Source organism: Mesoplodon mirus (genome assembly GCF_964341445.2).
Source record: "Mesoplodon mirus genome assembly, chromosome: 3".
NCBI classification, from domain to species: Eukaryota; Metazoa; Chordata; class Mammalia; order Artiodactyla; family Ziphiidae; genus Mesoplodon; species Mesoplodon mirus.
This window is the reverse complement of record NC_138978.1, coordinates 161,836,041-161,859,569: the sequence shown is the minus strand read 5'-3', so window position 1 is coordinate 161,859,569 and position 23,529 is coordinate 161,836,041. Positions and strand designations below refer to the sequence as shown.

Sequence of the window (23,529 nt, the reverse complement as noted above, 5' to 3'; positions counted from 1 at the left end):
GTTGTGTTATCTGTTCCCCTTGGTAATCAGAATCACTTTAACCAGTAAACACCTTCTTTGCCTACTGGTTCAATGGTGTGATGAGTCCAAAAAAGGCCAGGTGGCAGTCTCATCTTCCAGTTCAACAGAACCTCAACAGAACCATTGTTGTATTCCTATGAAAGAAGCATTTCCCCTTGAGGACTAACCAACAGGCAGAGCTCAAGTTGCAGGCTGAGTTGATTATTAGATATAATAGTGAAAGGAGCCACTCCTACTTCCACCCCTTCATTCCTAGACTGAATTTTGGCTATGGTTAGGATAGAACCAAATAATGGTCTCAATACTGCATTCTGAAAGACAGAACCCCAGCCTTTGAGAGTTTTGTCTCCCAACTCATTTCAGTAAGCCTTTATGTTAGGCCAGCTATTTCTGGGTATGTGATAAAACCATTTTATTCCATAGATATGCTCATTGCTTTACCGCCATGAAAATGGATAAGGCATCCAAGTTGATAGTGGTGCTAGCAGAAGCATTATAAGCAGGGAAGGCACATCCATATAAAGAAAGCACTTGTTCCAAAGAAGAAAAATCTCTTCCCCCTGCATCCAGTGCATGCAACCTGCCACTAGGTGGTTGGTCAGTTCCATTGAGGAATGGTATCATTTCTGGGGCTCATTGCTAGCCTCTGCTGCCAGGTAAGTAGCTGCATTATTCGATGCATAGTTTCATACCGGGTGCTAGAGGCTGTGTTGATGTGCACCAGTGATAATACCACATCTAGAATAGCAGCTGCCTTCAGGGTGACCATTATTGATTAAGTTTAGCAATAATCCACACTCATTCTTCAAGATTCGTCCAACTTCTGCACAGACTAACCAGATGAATTAAATGGAGATGTGATAGATAACATCATCCCTGGTGGTGGCACTAACCTCTGAAGTTCCCCTAGGGATATGTTTGTGCTTTTGGCTTACTATCTTGATAGGGAGAAATTCCAGAACTTCCACTAGCCCTTCCTCTGCTGGGTCAGAGTCAATGTGGAGATTCCACCAGTAGCCCAGTATTTCTATTCCAGTTACACATTCCAGAACTGGAAATATAATCATAGTGTGAGCCTGTGAACCAACTGGGTCCACTGAGTTAAACCTGGGGTAATAGTCCATCTATCACTTGAACAACTGTAAGTCTCCATTTTGACTGCTGGACCAAATGGCATTTGGAGTCTTCAGAAATTTGCATCAGTTCAAAGTATGTGGTAGGCATAATTCTAAGGTGCCCTCCAAAATCCCTTCCCCCTGATATACACATACTTTCTCTCAGTTATTCAATCAAACACTAACCTAGGTGCTGCTATAAAGGATTTTGCAGGTATAATTAAGGTCTCAAATCAGTTGACTTTAAGAAAATGAGATTATTCCAGGTAAGCCTGACTTACTCATGTGAGCCCTTAAAAGGGAATGAGCTATTCCTGAGGAGAGAGATTCAAAGCATAAATACTCACAAGGTTGTACAACCATCACCACTATCTAATTCCAGAACATTCATCACCCCCAAAAGACCCTATACCCATTAGCAGTCACTCCCCATTCTTCCCTCCCCCCAGGCCCTGCCAACCACTCATCTGCTTTCTGTCTCAGTGGACTTGTCTGTTCTAGACATTTCGTATAAATGGAATCACACAACTTTGTGGCATTTTATGTCTTTAGTCTTTCACTTAGAGCATTATATCTTCAATATTTATCCATGTTTTAGCATGTATCAATACTTCATTCTTTTTTTATGGCTGAACAATATTCCATTGTACATATATACCATATTTTGCTTATCCATTCATCAGTTAATGGACATTGGGTTTGTTTCCACTTTTTTGACTATTGTGAGTCCCAGTTTGTATATGTGTACAAGTTTTTGTGTGCATGTATATTTTCAGTTTTCTTGGTTATATACCTAGGAGTGGAATTGCTGGATCTTAAGGTAACTCTATGTTTAACTTTTTGAGAACTGCCAGACTGTTTTCCAAATTACAGTGCGGCTGTACCATTTTGTATTCTCACTCTTCACGGCTTCTAAATTCTGTGTCTTCAATCTTCATCTATAAAAAGAAAGGGTACACTTGAGGTTTTGCTGGGGGGAGTGTGGGGTAGAATGAAAGGAGGGTATGACACTGAAACGTGTTTTTCCTATCTAGTTCTAAATATTAAATGTAGCATTTTTTTCCCGAGAAATTTTAGGGAAACAGACTAATCAGTAAAAATTCAGACGTCAGTGAGAACTTTTACCGGCTTTTTTATCTTGATGATTTGACAGTTCTGTTTTACTTCTTATAGAAAAGCTCGCAGAGGCTCAGCGCAGGTTTGCTACACTTCAGAATGAACTTCAGTCATCACTGGATGCACAGAAAGAAAGCACGGGTGTTACTACACTGCGACAACGCAGAAAGCCAGTCTTCCACCTGTCCCATGAGGAACGTGTCCAGCATAGGAATCTTAAAGACCTTAAACTGGCCTTCAGCGAGTTCTACCTCAGTCTTATCCTGCTGCAGAACTATCAGGTACTTCAGTTCTTACCGTGGAGGATAGAACTTTAAATGATTGAGAAATGAAAATAAATGGAATTTCCTTGAGCTATACTAATGGGTCAATCCAAAAAGGGGAATTTTTAGCATGTCATTATTCTTTCTGTTCTTATTGGGATTTCAAATGTTCTTAATTGGCTAAAAACCAGGTTATCAGAGATGGTAAAATAATGTTAACAAGACTTCTGTTTTTGAAGATCAGTTTTCCAAAACCTTTTTGTACAGTATTCAGGAGTAGCCCTTGACTCAAAGAGTACTAGTTTGCTTCCTATTTTTAGAGGCATCTCTAAGTAATGAGTAGAAATAAGAAATAATATATGTCTACCCAACCACTGCTGGCTATGTAAGAACTTTTGTATTCCACCACAGCAAAATTTCCATGAAAGCAGCTGTATATAGTTAACTTTCCTGCAACTAACACTAACAGTGTAAAAGATACTGACTTTTCAACTTTCCACTGAGAACCCTTTCAGTTTTATTATCCACAGGCTGCAATACGACTGTATTAAAACAAAAACAAAACATGGGAAAGAAAAGAAGTTTTAAAACCCAACCTAAAAAGTTGAATTACCATGTATGCTAAATTATGGAAATGCTTGGCATTTATTCATTTGTAATTCTTTATACATTTGTTCACATAGTTAAATCTATAAAGAATATATTGAAAAACAGATTATTCGTTAAATAATAAACACTTAAATAAGCAAAAGCATCTCCCTAATCTTTAAAGAGACCTTATGTGCTATTATTTTTCCATTTTATTCTTTTGATTATTACTTCTAATCTGGTTAAGATCATCACAGGATCATACACTATATAAAAACTAGAGGTTATATAATACAAGTATTACCATGGGTAAATATTGGAATTTTAAAATAAAAAGTAATTATAGGGCTTCCCTGGTGGCGCAGTGGTTGAGAGTCTGCCTGCCAACGCAGGGGACACGGGTTCGTGCCCCGGTCCAGGAAGATCCCACATGCCGCAGAGCGGCTGGGCCCATGAGCCATGGCTGCTGAGCCTGCGCATCCGGAGCCTATGCTCCGCAACAGGAGAGGCCACAGCAGTGAGAGGCCCGTGTACCACAAAAAAAAAAAAAAAAAAGTAATTATAGTGTCATATCTGTAGTAATCTAAGTATTTAATGCATGTACTTATTTCCATCTTTCATAATTCTGTTTTCTTTTTTGGTGATTTAATATTTTAACATTCAAAGAAGAACTCAGAAAATAACTTTAGAAGAATAGGAAAGTAATTATATAAGATATATACGATGGGAAATTCCTTTCCTTTGAAATTTACCCATAGCTTTATAATTTATCTTTAAAAAGAAACAAAAATGTGTTTCTTATTGCCTATAGTGATATAAAATATTAACATTTCATATTTTATTAATTATGCTTATGCATTACAGGGAAATACCCTTGTTAAATTTTACTTTATTAACTTTGCCAGAAGTTTTTGTTTTGGGTCATTATAAAGAGCCTCTTGGGCTTCCCTGGTGGCGCAGTGGTTGAGAGTCCGCCTGCTGATGCAGGGGACAGGGGTTCGTGCCCCAGTCCGGGAAGATCCCACATGCTGCAGAGCGGCTAGGCCTGTGAGCCATAGCTGCTGAGCCTGTGCATCCGGAGCCTGTGCTCCGCAACGGGAGAGGCCACAGCAGTGACAGGCCCGCGTACCGCAAAAAAAAGAAAGCTTCTTGAAAATAATTGTTAATTATAAAAGTTCTGATCTGTCCTTTATCCTTTGAGACTGTCTATCCTGTAAGAATACATTTATTTTGAAAATGATGAGAAAGGAAAATGAATTGAAAGCAGTCTCCAAATCATGGTGTATACACCCAAGGAGAGTTTAAGATGATCCATTAAAGTATGAAAAAAAATATTAACAAACAGGCAAGCAAGCTAAACCTAATTTGGAGTGACTGCTCAATTTTTTTTTTTTTACTGATGGCGATATATGATCAGCAAATTTGGGAGACCTCTGATTTAAAGAACCTTGCAAATCCACAATTTCGTGCTTTTTTGTCTGTTGATTAAAGAACAACAGGATTTGAGAATATAGAAAAGTATAGTATTTTGATATTGTAGAAATGGAGGAAAAGTACAAGCTCCTACCTGTTATCAGCAAAACCCTGTAAGTATGATCACTTCTTCTTTTCCACTGACTCTTTGCACACCCATCCCCAAACGGAATGGATGGAAACAAAATAAAAGTTAAGAAAAATAGATGATTATCCATTTTCTGTGCTTGTTCGTACTTGCTTGCATAGCAGGGGGAAATACATAACTATACCAGGCCTGCAAAAAGCAAAGAACTAATAAATGTATTCAGTTCATGATAAATCCAGAGGATTTTCTGAATATATGCTTTTGATCAAAGAAGCAAAATGACATAAATTAACTATTTTGAAAACAGTTTTACCTAGGAAAATGGAAATAAAAATGTTTTGAGTTTAGGACTTCCATTAATTTACATGAAATAGAAATAATAGGGTTCATAATCCAGAGTTTCTTTGTATTACTGATAGCATACTACCTTGAAATGAATAAATAAAATAAGAAAGAAGAGTCTTATCTTTTTATAGTACATGATCTTATGAAAGTATTGCCATTTCCCTCAGTACTCAATCTTCAGTCAACTCAGTCAACACAAAGTGCTTATTATTTTTCATCTTCTCTCATGGTGGTGGAAATTATAGTAGTGTTTCTCATTTCTTTCTGTAGAATCTGAATTTTACAGGGTTCCGAAAAATCCTTAAAAAGCATGACAAGATCCTGGAAACATCTCGTGGAGCAGATTGGCGAGTGGCTCATGTAGAAGTAGCCCCGTTTTATACATGCAAGAAAATCAACCAGCTCATCTCTGAAACTGAGGTACAGGAATCTCACTTATATACCACATTTTCAATAACATTAATGTCTTATTTTTAATGAAATAACTCCTCATTTTTATTCTCCTTTTGTTATTAGTTGCTTGCTTTAAATACATATATTCTTACTCATGATTTTTTCTTTTGCTTTATTCAGTATATATTCACCAGGGAGTTATCAGAATACCATATGTATAAATGGTTCAGAATTATTTATGCAATACTCAAGTTCAGTATAACCTGTGTCAAAAGTTAACAATGTGTCTTTTAGGCTGTAGTGACCAATGAACTTGAAGATGGTGACAGACAAAAAGCTATGAAGCGTTTACGTGTTCCCCCTTTGGGAGCTGCTCAGGTTCGTATTTGTTTCCAGTTGTTTGGTTGGTTTGTTTTACCTATTTAATACTCAACATGATCTGTTAGCTGATAAAATATACTAGTTTCATTACTTTAAAAAAGGTTTCAGCCAAAGTTTATAAGTGTTTATTACTATTGCTATTTTCACTTTTAAAATTAGTTGCCAGATCTCACTTCATAATAAATTGTAATGTCTTCCCACCTTTCTCTTCTTATCCTGTACTACTTCTCTTGTTTATTCTTACTGACATGCTAACTTCGTCAGACCAAATGATTAAGATGAGATATTTATCTGATGATATGAGAGTGGGAGGGCTTCAGATAGTCTGGGCTACTACATACTTTCCTCTAAAATGCAATAGTTGTGCCTAAAAAAGCATTTATTAAATGATATCTACATAGTAGTTATACCAAAAGACATTTAAGTGGTATCTTCCTTGTCATAAACTAAATCTCAGTAAATTTAAAAGGATTTAAATCATAGAAAATATGTTCTGTGGCCAGAATGGAATGGAAATGAATAACAGAAAGATCTTCCTCATCCCAATAAAAGGTATTTATGAAAAACCTAAAACTAATATCATACTTAATGATGAAACACTGAATGCTTTCTCCCTAACTAGGGACAAAAAAGTGTATTCACTCTTACCACTTCTATTCAACATTGTACTAGAGATTATGGCCAGTGTAGCAAGGTAAGAAAAAGAAATAAGAGGCATTTAGATTAGAAAGACAGAAGTAAAACTGGTGGGGTTTGTTTCATTTGTTTTTGTTTTTTTTTTTGCTGATGACATGATGACCTATTTAGAAAATCCAGTGACTCTATAGAATAGCTACTAGAGCTAATTAGTGAGTTTATTAGCAAGGTTGCAGAATACAAGATCAATACATAGATATTTAGGGTTAAACCTGACAAAAGATGTGCAATACTTTTACATTGAAAACTATAAAACATTATTGAGAGAAATTAAAGAAGACAGATATATGAGAGAAGTTAGAAAACCCAGTATTTTAAAAATATCATTTCTTCCTAAATGGATTCATAGATACAACACAAACTAACTCAAAATCTCAACAGGGCTTTTAAAAAATAATTATTAAGCAAATTTTTAAATTTATATGAAAGTACAAAGGACCAAGAATAGCCAGAACAACTTTGGAACAACTAAGTTAAAGGATTAACACTATGTGGTATCAATCTTATTAAAGCTACAGTAATCAAGACAGTGTGTTATTAGTGTCAGGATAGGCAGATAGATTAGTGGAACAGAATAGAGAATCCAAAAATAGACCAATAAATATATGAACAATTAATTTTCAATAAATATGCAAAGGCAGTTCACTGGAGAAAGGATAGTCTTTTCAACAAATGGGGCTGGAGCAATTGGCTTTCATATGCCAAAAAAAAAAAAAAACCCACAACTTCCATACATTCTTCATACCATGTATAGAAATTAATTTTACGTGTACCATTGACCTAAATGAAAACCTAACACTACAAATTTTTGAAGAAAATATAGGAGAAAGTCCTGGTGACTTTGGGTTATGCAAAGATTTTTTAGAAATGACACCAAAAGCACTTCACCAAGATTAAAAACTCCTGCTCTTCAAAAGACAACGTTAAGAGAATGAAAAGCAACAGACTAGGAGAAAATATTTTAAAAATATATCTGATAAAAAGACTTGTACCCAGAACATATAAAGAACTCTAGTACTCAATAATAAGAAAACAAACAACTCAACTTAAAAATGGGCAAAAGATCTTAATCAAAGATGTCTGGGGGCTTCCCTGGTGGCGCAGTGGTTGAGAGTCCACCTGCAGATGCAAGGGACATGGGTTCGTGCCCCGGTCCGGGAAGATCCCACATGCTGCGGAGCGGCTGGGTCCGTGAGCCATGGCAGCTGAGCCTGTGCATCCGGAGTCTGTGCTCCGCAATGGGAGAGGCCACAACAGTGAGAGGCCCGCGTATGGCAAAAAATAAATAAATAAATAAAAGATGTCTGGGTGGCAAATAAGCATGTGAATAGATGCTTACTATCATTAGTAGGGAAATGCAAATTAAAACCACAATGGGATAACACACACCTGTTAGGATGACTGAAATTAAAAAGATTGACATACTAAATCTTGGAGGACCAAGAACTCTGATATCGCATATGCTGCTGGTGGAGTATAAAATGATGTAACCACATTGGAAAATAATTTGGCAGTTTCTTAAAAAGTTAAACCTTCACCTGCAGTAAGATCTAGCCATTACACTCCTTGGTATTTACCCAAGACAAATGAAGCATATGTTCATATTAAAACAAATGTTCATAGCAGCTTTATTCATAATAGCCTAGAACTGGTAACAACCCAAATGTCTATCAGTAGGTGAATAGGTAAACAATGTGGTATATCCATACAATGGAATACTACTCAGCAATAAAAAGAATAAACCTTGATATATGGAACAACATGATGCATCTCAAAATAATTATTCTGAAAAAATAAGCCAGACCAAAAAAGAATATATACATTATGGTTTTCTTTACCTAAGGCTCTGGAAAATGCCAACTAACATATAGCAGCAGAAAGCAGGTTTACAGTTGCCTGGAGGTGGGATGGGATGTGGTAAGAGGAAAAGAATTACAGAAGGGCAAAAGGAAACTCTTGGGGTTGATAGACAATGTTCATTGCCTTGGTTATGGTGATAGTTTCATAGGCGTTTACATATGTCAAAATATCAGATTTTGTACACCTTAAAAATGTACAGTTTATTGTACGTCAGTTTAGTCAAAAACACAGTTTAAAAAAAACACACAAGCATATTATAGTCACACTGCTTGAAAATTCAAGAAAAAACTTAAAAGCATGCAGAGAGGAAAGACACAAATTTTATACTTTAAATATGTGCAGTTCATTGTATATCAATTATATTTCAATAAAGCTGTTAAAAATAAGGAAAGTAATTCTGAAAAATTAAGTCTTTAGGACTGCATGTAGAAGGGATAGAGCTAAAGAAAACATGGAAATGGTTATCTCTGGTGAGGAGGGAAGGATTTTGGATCTGGAAGGGATAAGGATTTCAAAGTAATGGAAATGTGCTCTTCTAAAGATGGGTGGTAGGTTTAGGTACCTTTTATTATTGTCTCTAATAGTCCAAATACATTATTTATATGTATATGTGTGTGTATACAGATACACACACACACATCCTTTTGTAAATATGATAAATTACATAATTTAAATTTTTTTTTGAAAAATCCAAATGACCATCTTCCTTCTGAATGCTTTCAGTCCTAAACTAACATACAGTTATCTATTACTGATGAATAATAAGTAAGTCAGAGGAAGTCTCAGTGTTTCTTTTCATTTAAAGGTTTTTAGAAAACATTTTGAAGAATCTTAAATGTAATATCACCTCTAACAATTTCTTTTATAACATTCATAGCAAATATTTAAATCAATAAGATCATCTCTCCATATTTCTCATCTATTTATGTTTAAAGTATCAGGCACTTTCTTTTATTTATTTTAGAAAGCAGTAGATTTCTTTTTATTTTTTTTCTAAATTTAAAATTACATTTATAATAGAGAAAAATAATTTTTGCATGTACACATCCTGGAGATTCTTTTTTTTTTTTTTTTTTTTGGCTGAGCTGGGTCTTTGTTGCTGTGCATGGGCTTTCTCCAGTTGGGGCAGTCGGGGGCTACTCTTCATTGTGGTGTGTGGGCTTCTTATTGTGATGGCTTCTCTTGTTGTGGAGCACGGGCTCTAGGCGTGTGGGCTTCAGTAGTTGCAGCACGTGGGCTCAGTAGTTGTGGCATGAAGGCCCTAGGGGGTGTGGGCTTCAATAGTTGTGGTGTGAGGGCTCTAGAGCACAGGCTCAGTAGTTGTGGCGCACGGGCTTAGTTGCTCCATGGCATGTGGATTCTTCCCAGACCAGGGCTCAAACCCGTGTACCCTGCATTGGCAGGCGGATTCTTAACACTGTGCCACCAGGAAAGCCCCCATCCTGGAGATTGTGACATGAGTGTATGTTTAAAAATTCACTTTAAGGTACTCCAATATAATACTGTAAGTACTCAGAAATGAGTATTCTTATTTTTATCGTTGCCTCTAATTATATAGTACCAAATATGTGAACTCTAATTGAGTAATACTGACTTACAAAATTTAAATATGTACACACTGTAAAAGTGAAATTGTACTTAAATCTCTCCTATAAGAGAACTCAGTATATATATAATTTGATGCCTGAGATTCTAATTCTCTTTATTTAGTGACACAGATTTTTATAAAATAATTAGAATAAACTGGCAACTCAATTCTAGTATTATTGGATAATGAAGGATGATTCCCTGGTCCAGATTTATAAAAATTCAGATCATAAACTATGTTTGTTTTCATGGTAGAACTTTGAGGCTTATAGTGCTAATTTATTACACTGTATACTAAATGTATTCAATATTTTGCCCTTTACTCAAAATGCTGTTTTTCTGTCCACAGCCTGCACCAGCATGGACTACTTTTAGAGTTGGCCTATTTTGTGGAATATTCATTGTACTGAATATTACCCTTGTGCTTGCCGGTGAGTAGTTTAAATTTTGAATTAAATTATTACTAATCTGCTTATGTCATATTCTGTCCCTCTACCAAAGTTACTACCAAACTACCAAAGCTACTGAAAGAGAAATCTGTCAGGGCTAAGTTTTTTGTTTTTATAAATGATGGGAGGGTGGGTGTTGGTTATTTTGGTTTGTTTTCCCCTTTGAATATAATTATCCCTTTAAACATTGCTAGATCGTGACTCCGTATTCTCCATCATTTTCAGCGTTTAGTTATCAATAACCTCAGCTCCCTTGATCACAGATGAGAGTAAATAAGATTTTACAAAATTTATGCACTAAGGTCATTTACTTTGCTTTTTGGAGACTCTCTCACATCCTTTCCAGAACCTACTTACAATTACTTTGCATATAATTTTAAGAAAATTAGTTATATAATATTCTATTCTATAGCAGTTAAAAATTATAAAGAGGTAGGAGGAATTGCTAGAAACAAGTGCATTCCCAACATCAAGAAATGATGTAACAAAAAGGGAGGCATAATCTTACTAAACCTCCCAACAGAATTTGACTTACCTCTCAGCAGCATTTTGACATTGTGGATCATTCCTTCTTGAAACTCTTCAGTTGATTTTGCTGGGAAGCCACGCTCTGCTGGTTTTCTTATTAAACCTTGCTGGCAGTTTTTTCCCAGACTCCTATCTAGCTATTCTTTTCTTTTGGCATCTAAATGTTGGGAAGTACCACTGGGTTCAGTCCTCAGATCTTTCTCTGTCTACGTTCATTTCCTAGCCAGGCAATCTTATTGAAGCCTGTGGCTATAAATATCATCTATATGCTAATAACTCCCAAATTATATACTGTTTCCTCTGAATGATATCTAATTGGATACTTAGATGTCTAATAGGCATCTTAAACTTATGTGGACAAATTTATTTTATCACTAAATATGCTTTCTCTTCCATATAGCATCACCTCTCATCAGTTTCTCAGGCCGGAAACCTTTAGCCTCTCTTTCCCCTCATACCTCATCTCCAGTCCATCAGCAAATCCTGTTGCTCTGTCTTCAAAACATGCTCCGAATCTGACCACCTCCACCAGTGCCATCCTTGTCTAAGCAACCGTTTCTTTCTTAGTACACTGCAGCAGCGTCCTGAATTTGTCTCCATACAGCCACTCTTGCCTCTCTATGATCACCAGTGTCTTTTTGATGCAAGTTAGATCACGTAACTCTCCTCTTCAAAATCCATTAAATGGCTTCTCTTACAATAAAATTGAAAGTTCCTACTATGGTGTGCAAGATCTCGTCCCTTTGGGCGTTTCTAACTTCATATTCTGTCATCCTCCCCACACTCAGTTTCACTTGGTTTCACTGTTTCCAGCCACATTTATTTTGTTACTATTCCTTGAACACACCAAGCTCATTCCCATCTATGAGCCCTTTCAATTGCCTAAAAGGCCCTTCCCCAAGATGTCTACATAGCTTACTCCCTCACTTCATGTAGTCTCTACTCAAATGCCACCTCCTTAGTAAGGCCTTCCCTGATCAGCCTACCCTAAAATAGCCTGTTCTATCCTTTTAGCCTACATTAGTTTTCTTTGGAGCACTTGTGACATATTTTGTTTCATATTATCTGCTTTCCCATTGGAATATAAATTCCTTAATGCCTTGGCTTTTGTCTCTCCTGTTCACCATTGTATCTCCAGCACCTAAAACATTGCCTGGGATATAGCAGGGTTCAAAAAATGTTGGTTGGGCTTCCCTGGTGGCGCAGTGGTTGGGAGTCTGCCTGCCGATGCAGGGGACACAGGTTCGTGCCCTGGTCCGGGAAGATCCCACATGCCGCAGAGCGGCTGGGCCCGTGAGCCATGGCCGCTGGGCCTGCGTGTCCGGAGCCTGTGCTCCGCAACGGGAGGGGCCACAACAGTGAGAGGCCCGCGTACAGCAAAAAAAAAAAAAAAAAAAAAAAAAAATGTTGGTTGAAGTTTGAGTGGTTGGAAGAGAAGGACAGAGATGAAATTAAATGATATACAGAAAACACACGAACAACAAAAAAAACACAGATCTCAAAGATTCTTGAATTTGAGGACTTTTACTTTAAGGGCAGATAATCCTGGTGTACCTCAAGAGTCTGTGTACTTGGGGCTTCTCTGGTGGTGCAGTGGTTAAGAATCCACCTGCCAATGCAGGGGGACACGGGTTCGAGCCCTGGTCCGGGAGGATCCCACATGCCGCGGAGCAGCTAAGCCCGTGCGCCATAACTACTGAGCCTGCGCACGAGAGCCCGCAAGCCACAACTACTGAGCCCGCGTGCCACAACTACTGAAGCCCACATGCCTAGAGCCCGTGCTTCGCAACAAGAGAAGCCACCGCAATGAGAAGCCCTTGCACCTCAGCAAAGAGTAGACCCCGCTCGCCGCAACTAGAGAAAGCCTGCACGCAGTAGTGAAGACCCAATGCAGCCAAAAATAAATAAAAATAAAAATAAATAAACTTATTTAAAAAAAAAGTCTGTGTACTTGTGCTTATAATAACTGTGAGTCATTAATAAAGGATTAAATTCTGTTCAGTGAAGTCTGCACAGAAAATGACTTAGAAATAGATGTTATTGTATAAATATCCATTATAATCTGTTTTGGACTTTTATTAATTATAATGCTGCCTGAACAAGGAAGGTTTATATCACTGTCACACTTAAACTATTCTCGATTCCAGGGTCTATGTATTTTTCATTTTTGTGTTTCAAGTTCCTAATGCAGTGCCAGACATATAGATGTTCAAGAAATAATTTACTGAATTCATTATTCCTCATAAACATTCTTCTTAATTAAGATTGTCAAATTGCATATTACGAAATTATAGCCCAGGTTGTAATGGCTTTTAGATAGTGTGTGAACTTTACCTATTAACAGTATATTTTCATTTGTATGTTTAGAGTTCTCCTTCCCACCAATTTTACTAAAAATTAACTCTATTATTGTCTACTGTAAACTCATGTTTTAATATTGGTATACTTTATATTCATATTTAAATCTAGCTCTGTGTCTTCAGGGATGAATGCAGTTTACTTATATAGAATACATGGAAATACTACAATAAAAAGCCTAGCCCTAGATTATCAAGCTGTTATGGAAAGAACACTGACTTATCTACAAAAGGCCTTGCCTGGTTGCAGTCCCAGCTCAACTGTTTCTTAATTGTTTTGGTTTTAAAGACATGACTTAACTTCTCTGAAACAATTTCCTCATTTGTTAAATGAGCTTAATACCTTACAAGAACAGGGTTGTATTAGAATTCATTCAACAAGTAAATTTTATGTATCTATGATTATGCTTGATAATCTTGAATCTTAAGATATATAAGAGAATTCCTTTCCTTATGAAGCTTATTACACTAGGGAGATTAAGACATATTAAAACAATAATAATATACTACAAAATAGAAGTGTTTTCTAAGCAGGTCAAGAGAACAAGTGATTACTTTCAAATGAGAGCATCAGGGAAGACTTTACTCATCTGTGTGTGAAATTTTTTCTTTCCAAGATGAGCATGGTGTTATCATCATCACCATCATTAAATAAGACATAAGAATAGATAAATAAACTTCATTATTTTTATGTGAATGAATTGAAATGAAGTTTTCTTAAATTCAGGGGCAAGTTGGGGTTTTGTTTTCTTTCGTATGTATAGCCTACATTTTTGTGAGACGGTCTGATTTATTTTCTAACGTGTGTGCTTTATGCATTTAGTGTTGCGCATTTATGTTCTCTCACCTCAGAACCCGTCTTTGTTTAATCTTTGTGTGTCTACGGGGGGAGGCAGGGTAAATACAGTTAAAGCCACCTGTCTATCCTTATTTATCTCCCAGTGGTTGCGTAAACGATAACAGAGTTGAAAATTGAGAGAGAAACACAGCAGTAGTAATGCATGTACAAGCATGATTCTTTTTTTTTCAAACATTCACATTAAAAAAAATAATGTGTGGGCTTCCCTGGTGGCACAGTGGTTGAGAGTCTGCCTGCCAATTCAGGGGACGCGGGTTCGTGCCCCGGTCTGCGAAGGTCCCACATGCCGCAGAGCGGCTGGGCCCGTGAGCCATGGCCACTGAGCCTGCACGTCGGAGCCTGTGCTCCGCAACAGGAGAGGCCACAACAGTGAGAGGCCTGCGTACTGCAAATAATAATAATAATAATAATAATAATAATAATAATAATAATAATGTGCATAATTGCTATGGTTTCTCAAGGGGACATGATCTGATATTTAATAATTTGTCTGAAATTCATATATTCCAGATATTTAGTGTTATGAAGATGAAAAGTTACCTGTTCAGATTTTTTAAAACTTGTTCTAGTAACTTGTTCCTAGTAACCTGAACTTAATTGATATAATAATAATATATCATATTTCACTTTCTGGTTTGACAAAGACAAGAGTTTGACCATTTAAACTGTGTATAAGGGAACCCTTCTACATTGTTGGTGGGAATGTAAATTGGTACAGCCACTATGGAGAACAGTATGGAGGTTCCTTAAAAACTGAAAATAGAGCTACCATATGATTCAGCAATCCCACTCCTGGGCATATACACAGAGGAAACCATAATTAGAAAAGATACATGCACCCCAATGTTCATTGCAGCACTATTTACAATAGCCAGGACATGGAAGCAACCTAATGTCCATCAACAGAGGAATGGGTAAAGAAGATGTGGTATATATATATACAATGGAATATTACTCAGCCATAAAAAAGAATGAAATAATGCCATTTGAAATAACAGGGATGGACCTAAAGATTGTCATACTGAGTGAAGTAAGTCAGACAGAGAAGGACAAATATCATATGATATTGCTTGTATGTGAAATCTAAAAAATTGGTACAAATGAACTTATTTACAAAACAGAAATAGAGTTACAGATGTAGAAAACAATCTTATGGTTACCGGGGGGATTGACATGTACACCCTACTATATATAAAATAGATAGCTAATAAGTACCTACTGTATAGAACAGGGAACTCTACTCAATACTCTGTAATGACCTATATGGGAAAAGAATCTAAAAAAGAGTGGGTATGTGTATATGTATAACTGATTCACTTTGCTGTACAGCAGAAAGTAACACAACATTGTAAATCAACTATACTCCAATAAAAAATTTTAAAGTGCATATAAGAGTGTGAAATAGCAAGCACTCATACACTAGTGGTAAAGTATTAATTGTTGCAGTCTCTTTAGAGGATAATTTGGCAGCATATGTAAAATTTTTTTAATACAATCACTTTGATTAAGCAGTTTTATTTCTAGAAGTTTATCTTATACTTGTACATGGGTGCAAAGACATATATGACAGGGGGGTATTCACCACTTTTCTTTATAATAGCAAAATCCTAGGAACGGCTCAAATGTCTATTAGTTAGGAACTGTTTAAGAAAATAAATGACATTACCCCTATACAATGGAATACCATGAAGATATGAAAGTGAATAAGTGGAAATGGGTATAGTACTTCGGAGAACTGTTTGGTAGTATCACCAAAACTGAATATAACTGTGCTGTGTTGTTTCTACCTTTTGGCTAATGTGAGTTTTGCTGCTGTGAACATGCATATACATGGATTTGTTTGGGTACCCGTTTTCAGTTTTTTCGGATATATACCTAGGAGTGGAATTGCTTAATTATATGATAATGCTTTTTAACCTTCTGAGGTACCACCAAATTGTCTTCCACAGAGGCGCCACCATTTTCTGTTTCCACCAGCAATTTATGAGCGTTCCGTTTTCTCCACATTCCCATCAACACTTGTGATTTCCCTTTTTTTTTCCTTAATTATAGCCATCCTAGTGGGTTTGAAGTAGTATCTTGTTATGGTTTTGATTTGCATTTTCTAACGACATTGAGCATCTTTTCATGTGCTTATTGGCTATTCATATATTTTCTTTGGAAAAATGTCTATCCAAGTCTTTGCCCATTTTAAAATTGAGTTGTCTTCTTATTGCTAAGTTACTAGAGTTCTTTATATATTCTGGATACTAGACCCTTATCAGATATATAATTTGCAAATATTCTCTCCCATTCTATAGATTGTCATTTTACTTTCTTGATAATGTCCTTTGATGCACAAAATTTTTTAACTTGGTGAAATCCAGTTTATCTCTTTTTGTTGTTGTGTTATTCATGCTTTTGGTGTCATATCTAAGACTTCCATTGCCAAATCCAAGGTCCTGAAGGTTTACCCTTATATTTTCTTCTAAGAGTCTTACGGTTTTAGCTCTTATATTTAGCTCATTGATCCATTTTGAACTAATTTTTGTACATGTTGTAAAGTATGGATTCAACTTCATTCTTTTGCATGTGAGTATCCAAATGTCTCAGCACCATTTGTTGAAGAGAATATTCTTTTTCATTGAATAGTCTTGGTTCTCTTATTGAAAATCAATCAGCCATAGATGTATAAATTTATTTCTGAGCTCTCAATCTATTCCATTTGTCTATATATCTTTTTTTATGCCAGTACCACACTATTTTGTAGTACAGTTTGAAATCATGAATTGTGAGTTCTCCAACTTTGTTCTTTTTTCAATATTGTTTTGGCTATCTAGGGCCTCTTATAATTCCATATGAATTTGAGTATCGATTTGACATTTCTGCAAAAAAAGGCCATTAGAATTTTTATATGGATTGTCATGAATCTGTAGAATACTTTGGGTAACATTGCCATTTGAACAAGTCTTCCAATCCATGAACATGGGATTTCTTTCAGCAGTGTTTTGTAGTTTTCAACGTACAAGTCTTTCACCTCCTTGGTTAGATTTATTCCTTGGTGTTCTATTCTTTTGTTTGCTATTGTAATTGGAATTGTTTTCTTAATTTCATTTCAGATTGTTCATTGGTGGTTTATATAAGGACAACTGAATTTTGTGTGTTGATCTTTTTTTTTTTTTTTGGCTGCGTTGGATCTTCATTGCTACGTGCGGGCTTTCTCTAGTTGCGGCGAGTGGGGGCTACTCTTCGTTAGGGTGCTCAGGCTTCTCACTGTGGTGGCTTCTCTTATTGTGGGGCACAGGCTCTAGGCCTGTGGGCTTCAATAGTTGGGGCACATGGGCTCAGTAGTTGTGACTCACAGGCTCTAGAGCACAGGCTCAGTAGTTGTGGCACACAGGCTTAGTTGCTCCATGGCATGTGGGATCTTCCTGGACCAGGGCTCGAACACATGTCCCCTGCATTGACAGGAGGATTCTTAACCACTGTGCCCCCAGGGAAGCCCCTTTGTGTTGATCTTGTACTCTGCAACTTTGTTGACTTTATTAGCTCTAGTAGTTTAATTGTGTATTCTTTGGGATTTATACTTATTTTTGTTTCCTGACTGTTGTAATATATATGTGGTCTTTTGGTTGAGAATCAGGATGTAAACCATATATATATTTTTTTATTTTCAACCTCCTAACTAATCTTCTTGCTACCGTGCTTGTTCCTTTGCAGTCTGTTCTTCACATGACAGCTAGAGTAGTCCTTTAAAATTATTAATCTGGTCCTACCAATTATGTGAAAAACCTTTCATTGGCTTCATACATCTGAGTAAAAGCTTAAGTCTTGACAAAGTCCTACCTGATCTGCCTGTAGGTAACTTTCTGCCACTTTACCTCTCATTCATTCCAGTCATAGTGCCCTGGCCTTCTTCCTGTTCCTGGTCTACACAAGGCTTATACCTATCTTAAGGCCCTTTGTACTTTCCCTCTACTTGGAGCCCTGTTCCTCCAGATAGTCACATGATTAAGTCTCTATTTCCTTAAGGTTCCTACAAATGTCATCTTCTGAGTGGTTTTCTTGACCACCCTACCTAGAATAGTACCTAACATTCTTTATCTCTTTACTTTTTTTCCTTCAAAATACTTATCTCGCTATCTGACATTATACAGAATAGAAGTTGCCTGAAGACAGGTATTTTGTCTGTTGTTCATTACTGAATCTCCAGCTTTTAGAATGGTGTCACACATAATGGGCACCCAATAAATATTTGTCAAATTAATGAAAAAATGAATTTTCATCAAGTAAAAAGAAACTGATATATACTGAATATTCAAAAATGGGCCAAACATACTGTTTTAGGCACTTAGTATATATTGTTCAGATTTAATCTTCTTAACAAACTTATGAGAATAGATATTCTCCCCATTGACCAACAAAGAAACTGAGACTTAGAAAAATTTAATAATTTTCCCTAGTAAAGCTAAGATTTGAAATCTTGTCTGTAGTATTTGACTCCAAAGCAAAGGCTTTCTCTACCCTGTTATTTTTAACTTATTAAATGTGCTATGTGCTATAGCAAATACAAAGATAAATAATAAATGGTTATTTAAATATATAAGATGTATATAATTAAATTTCAAATGAGTAGTGCTAACAGTAAATTTTATAGTTATTTGGAAAATTGAGAAATTGGTAGCCAAATTGAAATGTTTGGCACAGAGTAGGCTCAAAATGAAACATCTTGATTCAATAAATTTATGAACAGATGAGAATCTGGTTCTTAAGTAATAAGTAGAAATAGAATTGGTCAAAAGAAAGAGCAAGGCCATTTTAGGTACAGGGGACAACATAAGCAAAAAAGTGAATTTGTTAAAAGGATAATAAAATTTATCAGGAGATAAGAATTTAGGGGCACTATGAGATAAGTCTGGGAAACTTAATTGGAGATCAGATTGTGAAGAACTTGAATTGCAAGGCTGAAACGTTTGAATGTTATAATTATTGGAGATCTATAGGATAGTAGTGATACTGAACGTTTGTATGGGCATATGAGCAATTGAATATAGTAATTAAGAGTATGGGCTTTGGAGCAAAACTGTCTGAGTTAAAATCCTGGCTCTGCTTTATCCTAGCTTGGTAAACCTGAGCAAATTACTTAACTTCTCTGCTGTAGTTTTCTCATCAATCAAATGGAGATAATAGTTTTTAACTCACAGAGCTATTGTGAAGATTAGATGAATTGTTATATGTAAAAATACAATCCTTAGCACATAGTAAGCATTCTATAAATACTAATTGTTGTCATTTATATGACATTTCAGTTTTCACATTGCTTTCATATATACTCTTTCTTATAATTTTCATAGTAACACTGTGAGCTAGGCATTACTATACCCAGTTCAGTGATGGACAAAACAAAGCCAAAGAAGTTGTGTCATGCCAGAAATCCCCAGCTGACAGAACTGATCTGATGGTTCTAAATTATTTCACTGTGGACTAATATGCTGAAAGTCAAATTTTAGGAAAATTTTTCTGGTGGAATTTTGCAGAGTGAAATGAAGAAGAGAAAGAACCTTGAAGCAAGTTTATCAGGCTCTTGAGATAACCTAGGTTTACGTTTTATTTATTAAAAATTCTTATGCCAAGGTTATATCCTTGAGAATTAAAAGAAAGACAATTAATGGAGACATTATAACTTTTCTAACTAACCAATTAGTTGGTATTCTTTCAGCTGTATTTAAACTTGAAACAGATAGAAGTATTTGGCCCTTGATAAGAATCTATCGCGGTGGCTTTCTTCTGATTGAATTCCTTTTTCTACTGGGCATCAACACGTATGGTTGGAGACAGGCTGGAGTAAATCATGTGCTCATCTTTGAACTTAATCCGAGAAGCAATTTGTCTCATCAGCATCTCTTTGAGGTAATCAAAGCAAGACATAAAATCCCATGAATATAGTTTACATTAGCTATATAGCTGGTTTAGTGGGTACTAAAATCTATTTTCTATTTGAAGAGGATTGTTGATGTAATAATTAAACATTTTTCTTACCTCTGTTTTATTAAAGATTTTTTAAGTAATGGTAGAAATAATAATTTTCTTTCTTTTTGTCTTTCCCATCCTTTATCAGATTGCTGGATTCCTCGGGATATTGTGGTGCCTGAGCCTTCTGGCATGCTTCTTTGCTCCAGTTAGTGTCATCCCCACATATGTGTACCCACTTGTCCTTTATGGGTTTATGGCTTTCTTTCTCATCAACCCCACCAAAACTTTCTATTATAAATCCCGATTTTGGCTGCTTAAACTGCTGGTAAGTCCAGAAATTTGTGTATCATTTTTAGAGTGGTATATTGGTCATTGGCTTCCTCCAGAATGAAAACAAAACTCCTGTATTGTACAACTTCAGAAGGCATGTTCACATTGTAGTCTAAATGAGTGGTACCCCAGCTCCAGGGGCAAAGAATACAGTATGGCTGGTACACCTGATGTTGTGCAGTAACAGTGGCCCTGGGAAAAGCACTCATGCATTTTTTCCTCCAAAATGGAATATGAAGTGTCGAGATACTGAAATGACTTTGCAAATTAATAATTCATAATTAATTACTTTAAAGATTAATCAACTGTGATAACATGTAGAATTTTCCTTTTTTTTAAGTGGTAAAACTGTTACTTTCCTGTTAAATTGCTATAAATAGTCAATCAAACATTTTTATTTTATGAAGTATTGTTTCTCTAAAAGCAGTAGGAATATCTTATCAGATCACCAAGTTTAATTTGAGAAATTGACTTTATAAATTCCATTTCTTCTTCTACTTTACCTATTTCTTAATGATCTCAAAATCAAGCAGTCTCAGCATTAGGATATAGAATTTCCTGCAAAAATGGTAGCTATATTTTTTGGGATATTGTAGATTGATCTGGAAAGGAACTTCTGCTTACTCCCAAATTTAACCAGCTCTATTTTGAAAATCAATTGGGAATGCCTTCATATAATTGTTTCTTAGATTACAAATTACAACTAACAGTAGAGTGAAGGTTAGTAATTAAATTGACCAATCTCCACAGACTTCCAGAATTCTCATAATTATCATCTCACTTTTCTTTCACCTTATAAAGTATATTGCCTTGAAAACTATAGTTTTAATTTCTTTTTCCTTTTGTATGCCCCTTAGGTTTAGGAGAATTTTTGTTGTTGTTCTTAGCAATGTGCTCTCTTTAGCATTAACTAAATTTTTAAAATCTTAAGAAATAAAATATGACCTTCCAATTAAAAAAACATAGTAAGCAGTCAACAAATAAAAGCAGCCTATGTTCCAATATAGGCAGGTATTTATAGCAATCTGAAAAAGAAAATGGCCCAAATCTTGATTTTTCCCCCCAAAGTTAATTGTTCATTTATTTGTATTTCTTCTTTCTTCCACTAGGATTTTTATCACAAACTGAGAATCTCCTCTCTTCCACCAACTTCATTCAATATAAATATATAAATAAGCAAGCAAGCAAGGAAGCAAATCATTCCCTTAAAGTATAGCACCACTAGGCCTAATTTTGAGTTTGAATTTTGAGTGTGGAACTTAGATGTTCAAGCATATATTAATAAGTCATAAGTTATACCATCACCTTTAATGTGTTTTGTCATCATCTAGAAAACATGCTTTTTAGAAGATTTTTTTTTTAATTTAAGACAAAAGAAAAATTTGAGCCATTTTTTTCCTCTTGAAATTTATACTAAAAATAAATCATTTCCAGTTAGTACAACAGTATTGGATTACCTTTCTTATTTTGAGATTGTCATTTTATTTTTAGATTTTGTGGAGTTTCTAAACTGTTATTTGCATAAAAATGTAATATTCTTCTGGTTACAAGGAAATAACTACAAGATTACAAACACCTATTTTTCCTTCCTAAATTATTGTGAAATCTCTATAAAGTTATTTTCAAATGAGATTTGAAAGATTTAGAAAACTCAGGTGTTAATATGATTGCATCATTACAATAACAAAATAATACAGTTGTGTACATTATGTGCTAAGTGAACATTTCCCCAGTGCATCCTTCTTTGTTTAATTAGGAAGTGGGTATGATTCATGAATGACCAGTTATTCTTATTAGCAGAACAATTCCCCATTGAGTAGACGTTTATCTGTGCATCTGTTGTGTGTTAATAAATGAGGACTGTTGATGGAATGGGTTGGCAGGGGTGTAATAAGAAATAAGAGAATAGTAAAATATACTCTCAGAAGCAGTGAAATACTGAAGCAAGCATTGTGATTTGGTATATTTGTAATAATTGTAAATAGTAAAAATGTTATTTATAGATTATTTTAATATTAATTGACCTATTGACTTATTTTAATTCGAATCTCACTGAGAAAATTTACCCTTAGAGTTATTTCTAGTGATTTAACAAGAACGTTTCTACCCTAGTTATGTTTTTCTGATATAGCTTTTTTTTAAAGCTTCATCCTAAAGTAAACTACATTTCCCTTTTTCTTTTTTTCTTTAATTTTTAGTGGAAAAAGAACGTATGTCACTTGGCCATAGTGGTAGGCACTGGGCACCACTTATATTCATATTTAAACTTGAATCTATGGAATTGATATGTTACTCCTCTCCCCAAAAGAAGCTAAAAAAATTTTTTAAGAAGTTGATTTGTTTTGATATTAGTATTATATGTCAGATGAATACAGTTTATTTACATTCATGAGGTCATATATCCTCTCTCCAGATCTGTATTTGTCCTACTTGGAAATCCAGTTGGGAAGCATAAACAATGCCTCAGATTTTCTAAACAAAAGTATCAAGTTATTCTTATAGAAGGCTGCATAAAGTTTTTAAATTAGAGTCTTTTGCTATATTATTTTGGAATTGGCTTTTCCAATATTTTCTTTCGTTGTATAATAAAATTTTTACACGTGTCTATTATAAGAATAGATTAGAGAAATGTTCTCATTTAATAATGTACTATTCTGGACATTTTATATGTATCAACTTATTTAATCCTTTTAATAAACCATGAGGTTGGAGCTACTATTAATCCACAGTTTATAAATGAGGAAACCTAGGTTCAGGGAAGTTAAATAAGGTCACAAAGCCAGGATGTAATGGAGATGGGATATGAGCCCAGGCATTCTGGCTCCATAATCTGTGTTCTTAAACACTACCATTTAACAGTTGGACCTGGTGGTCACTTTATCTACATGTTTAACTTTGATTAGTGGATCACCTAACGGGAATCTTAAAATCAGATTTGGAAAGAATGTGATTATCCACAAGTAGAAATTAAGACTTCATCTCCTTAACTGTTTATCTCCTTAACTTCATCATTTTAACTTAGAAGGTGATAACATATATTCTTTGTAATAAGTTGTTAGTGGCCTTTTTGTGTATGTGGGTAAAACATCAGATATCCAGGTTGTCTGTAGCTTTCTTAATACAGTTAC

The 23,529-nt window shown here is 35.4% G+C and overlaps 1 protein-coding gene across 1 annotated transcript in view; it reads left to right on the top strand.

Moving 5' to 3' along the window:
* XPR1 (xenotropic and polytropic retrovirus receptor 1) overlaps positions 1–23,529 on the top strand; it is a 198,317-nt gene that overhangs the window by 127,207 nt on the left and 47,581 nt on the right. Inside the window, exons 4-9 of the mRNA XM_082616569.1 lie at positions 2,310–2,533; positions 5,280–5,429; positions 5,697–5,780; positions 10,276–10,357; positions 19,818–20,008; positions 20,217–20,396. Of these exons, the coding sequence (XP_082472695.1) occupies positions 2,310–2,533; positions 5,280–5,429; positions 5,697–5,780; positions 10,276–10,357; positions 19,818–20,008; positions 20,217–20,396 (911 nt within the window). The remainder of the gene's footprint in view (positions 1–2,309; positions 2,534–5,279; positions 5,430–5,696; positions 5,781–10,275; positions 10,358–19,817; positions 20,009–20,216; positions 20,397–23,529) is intronic.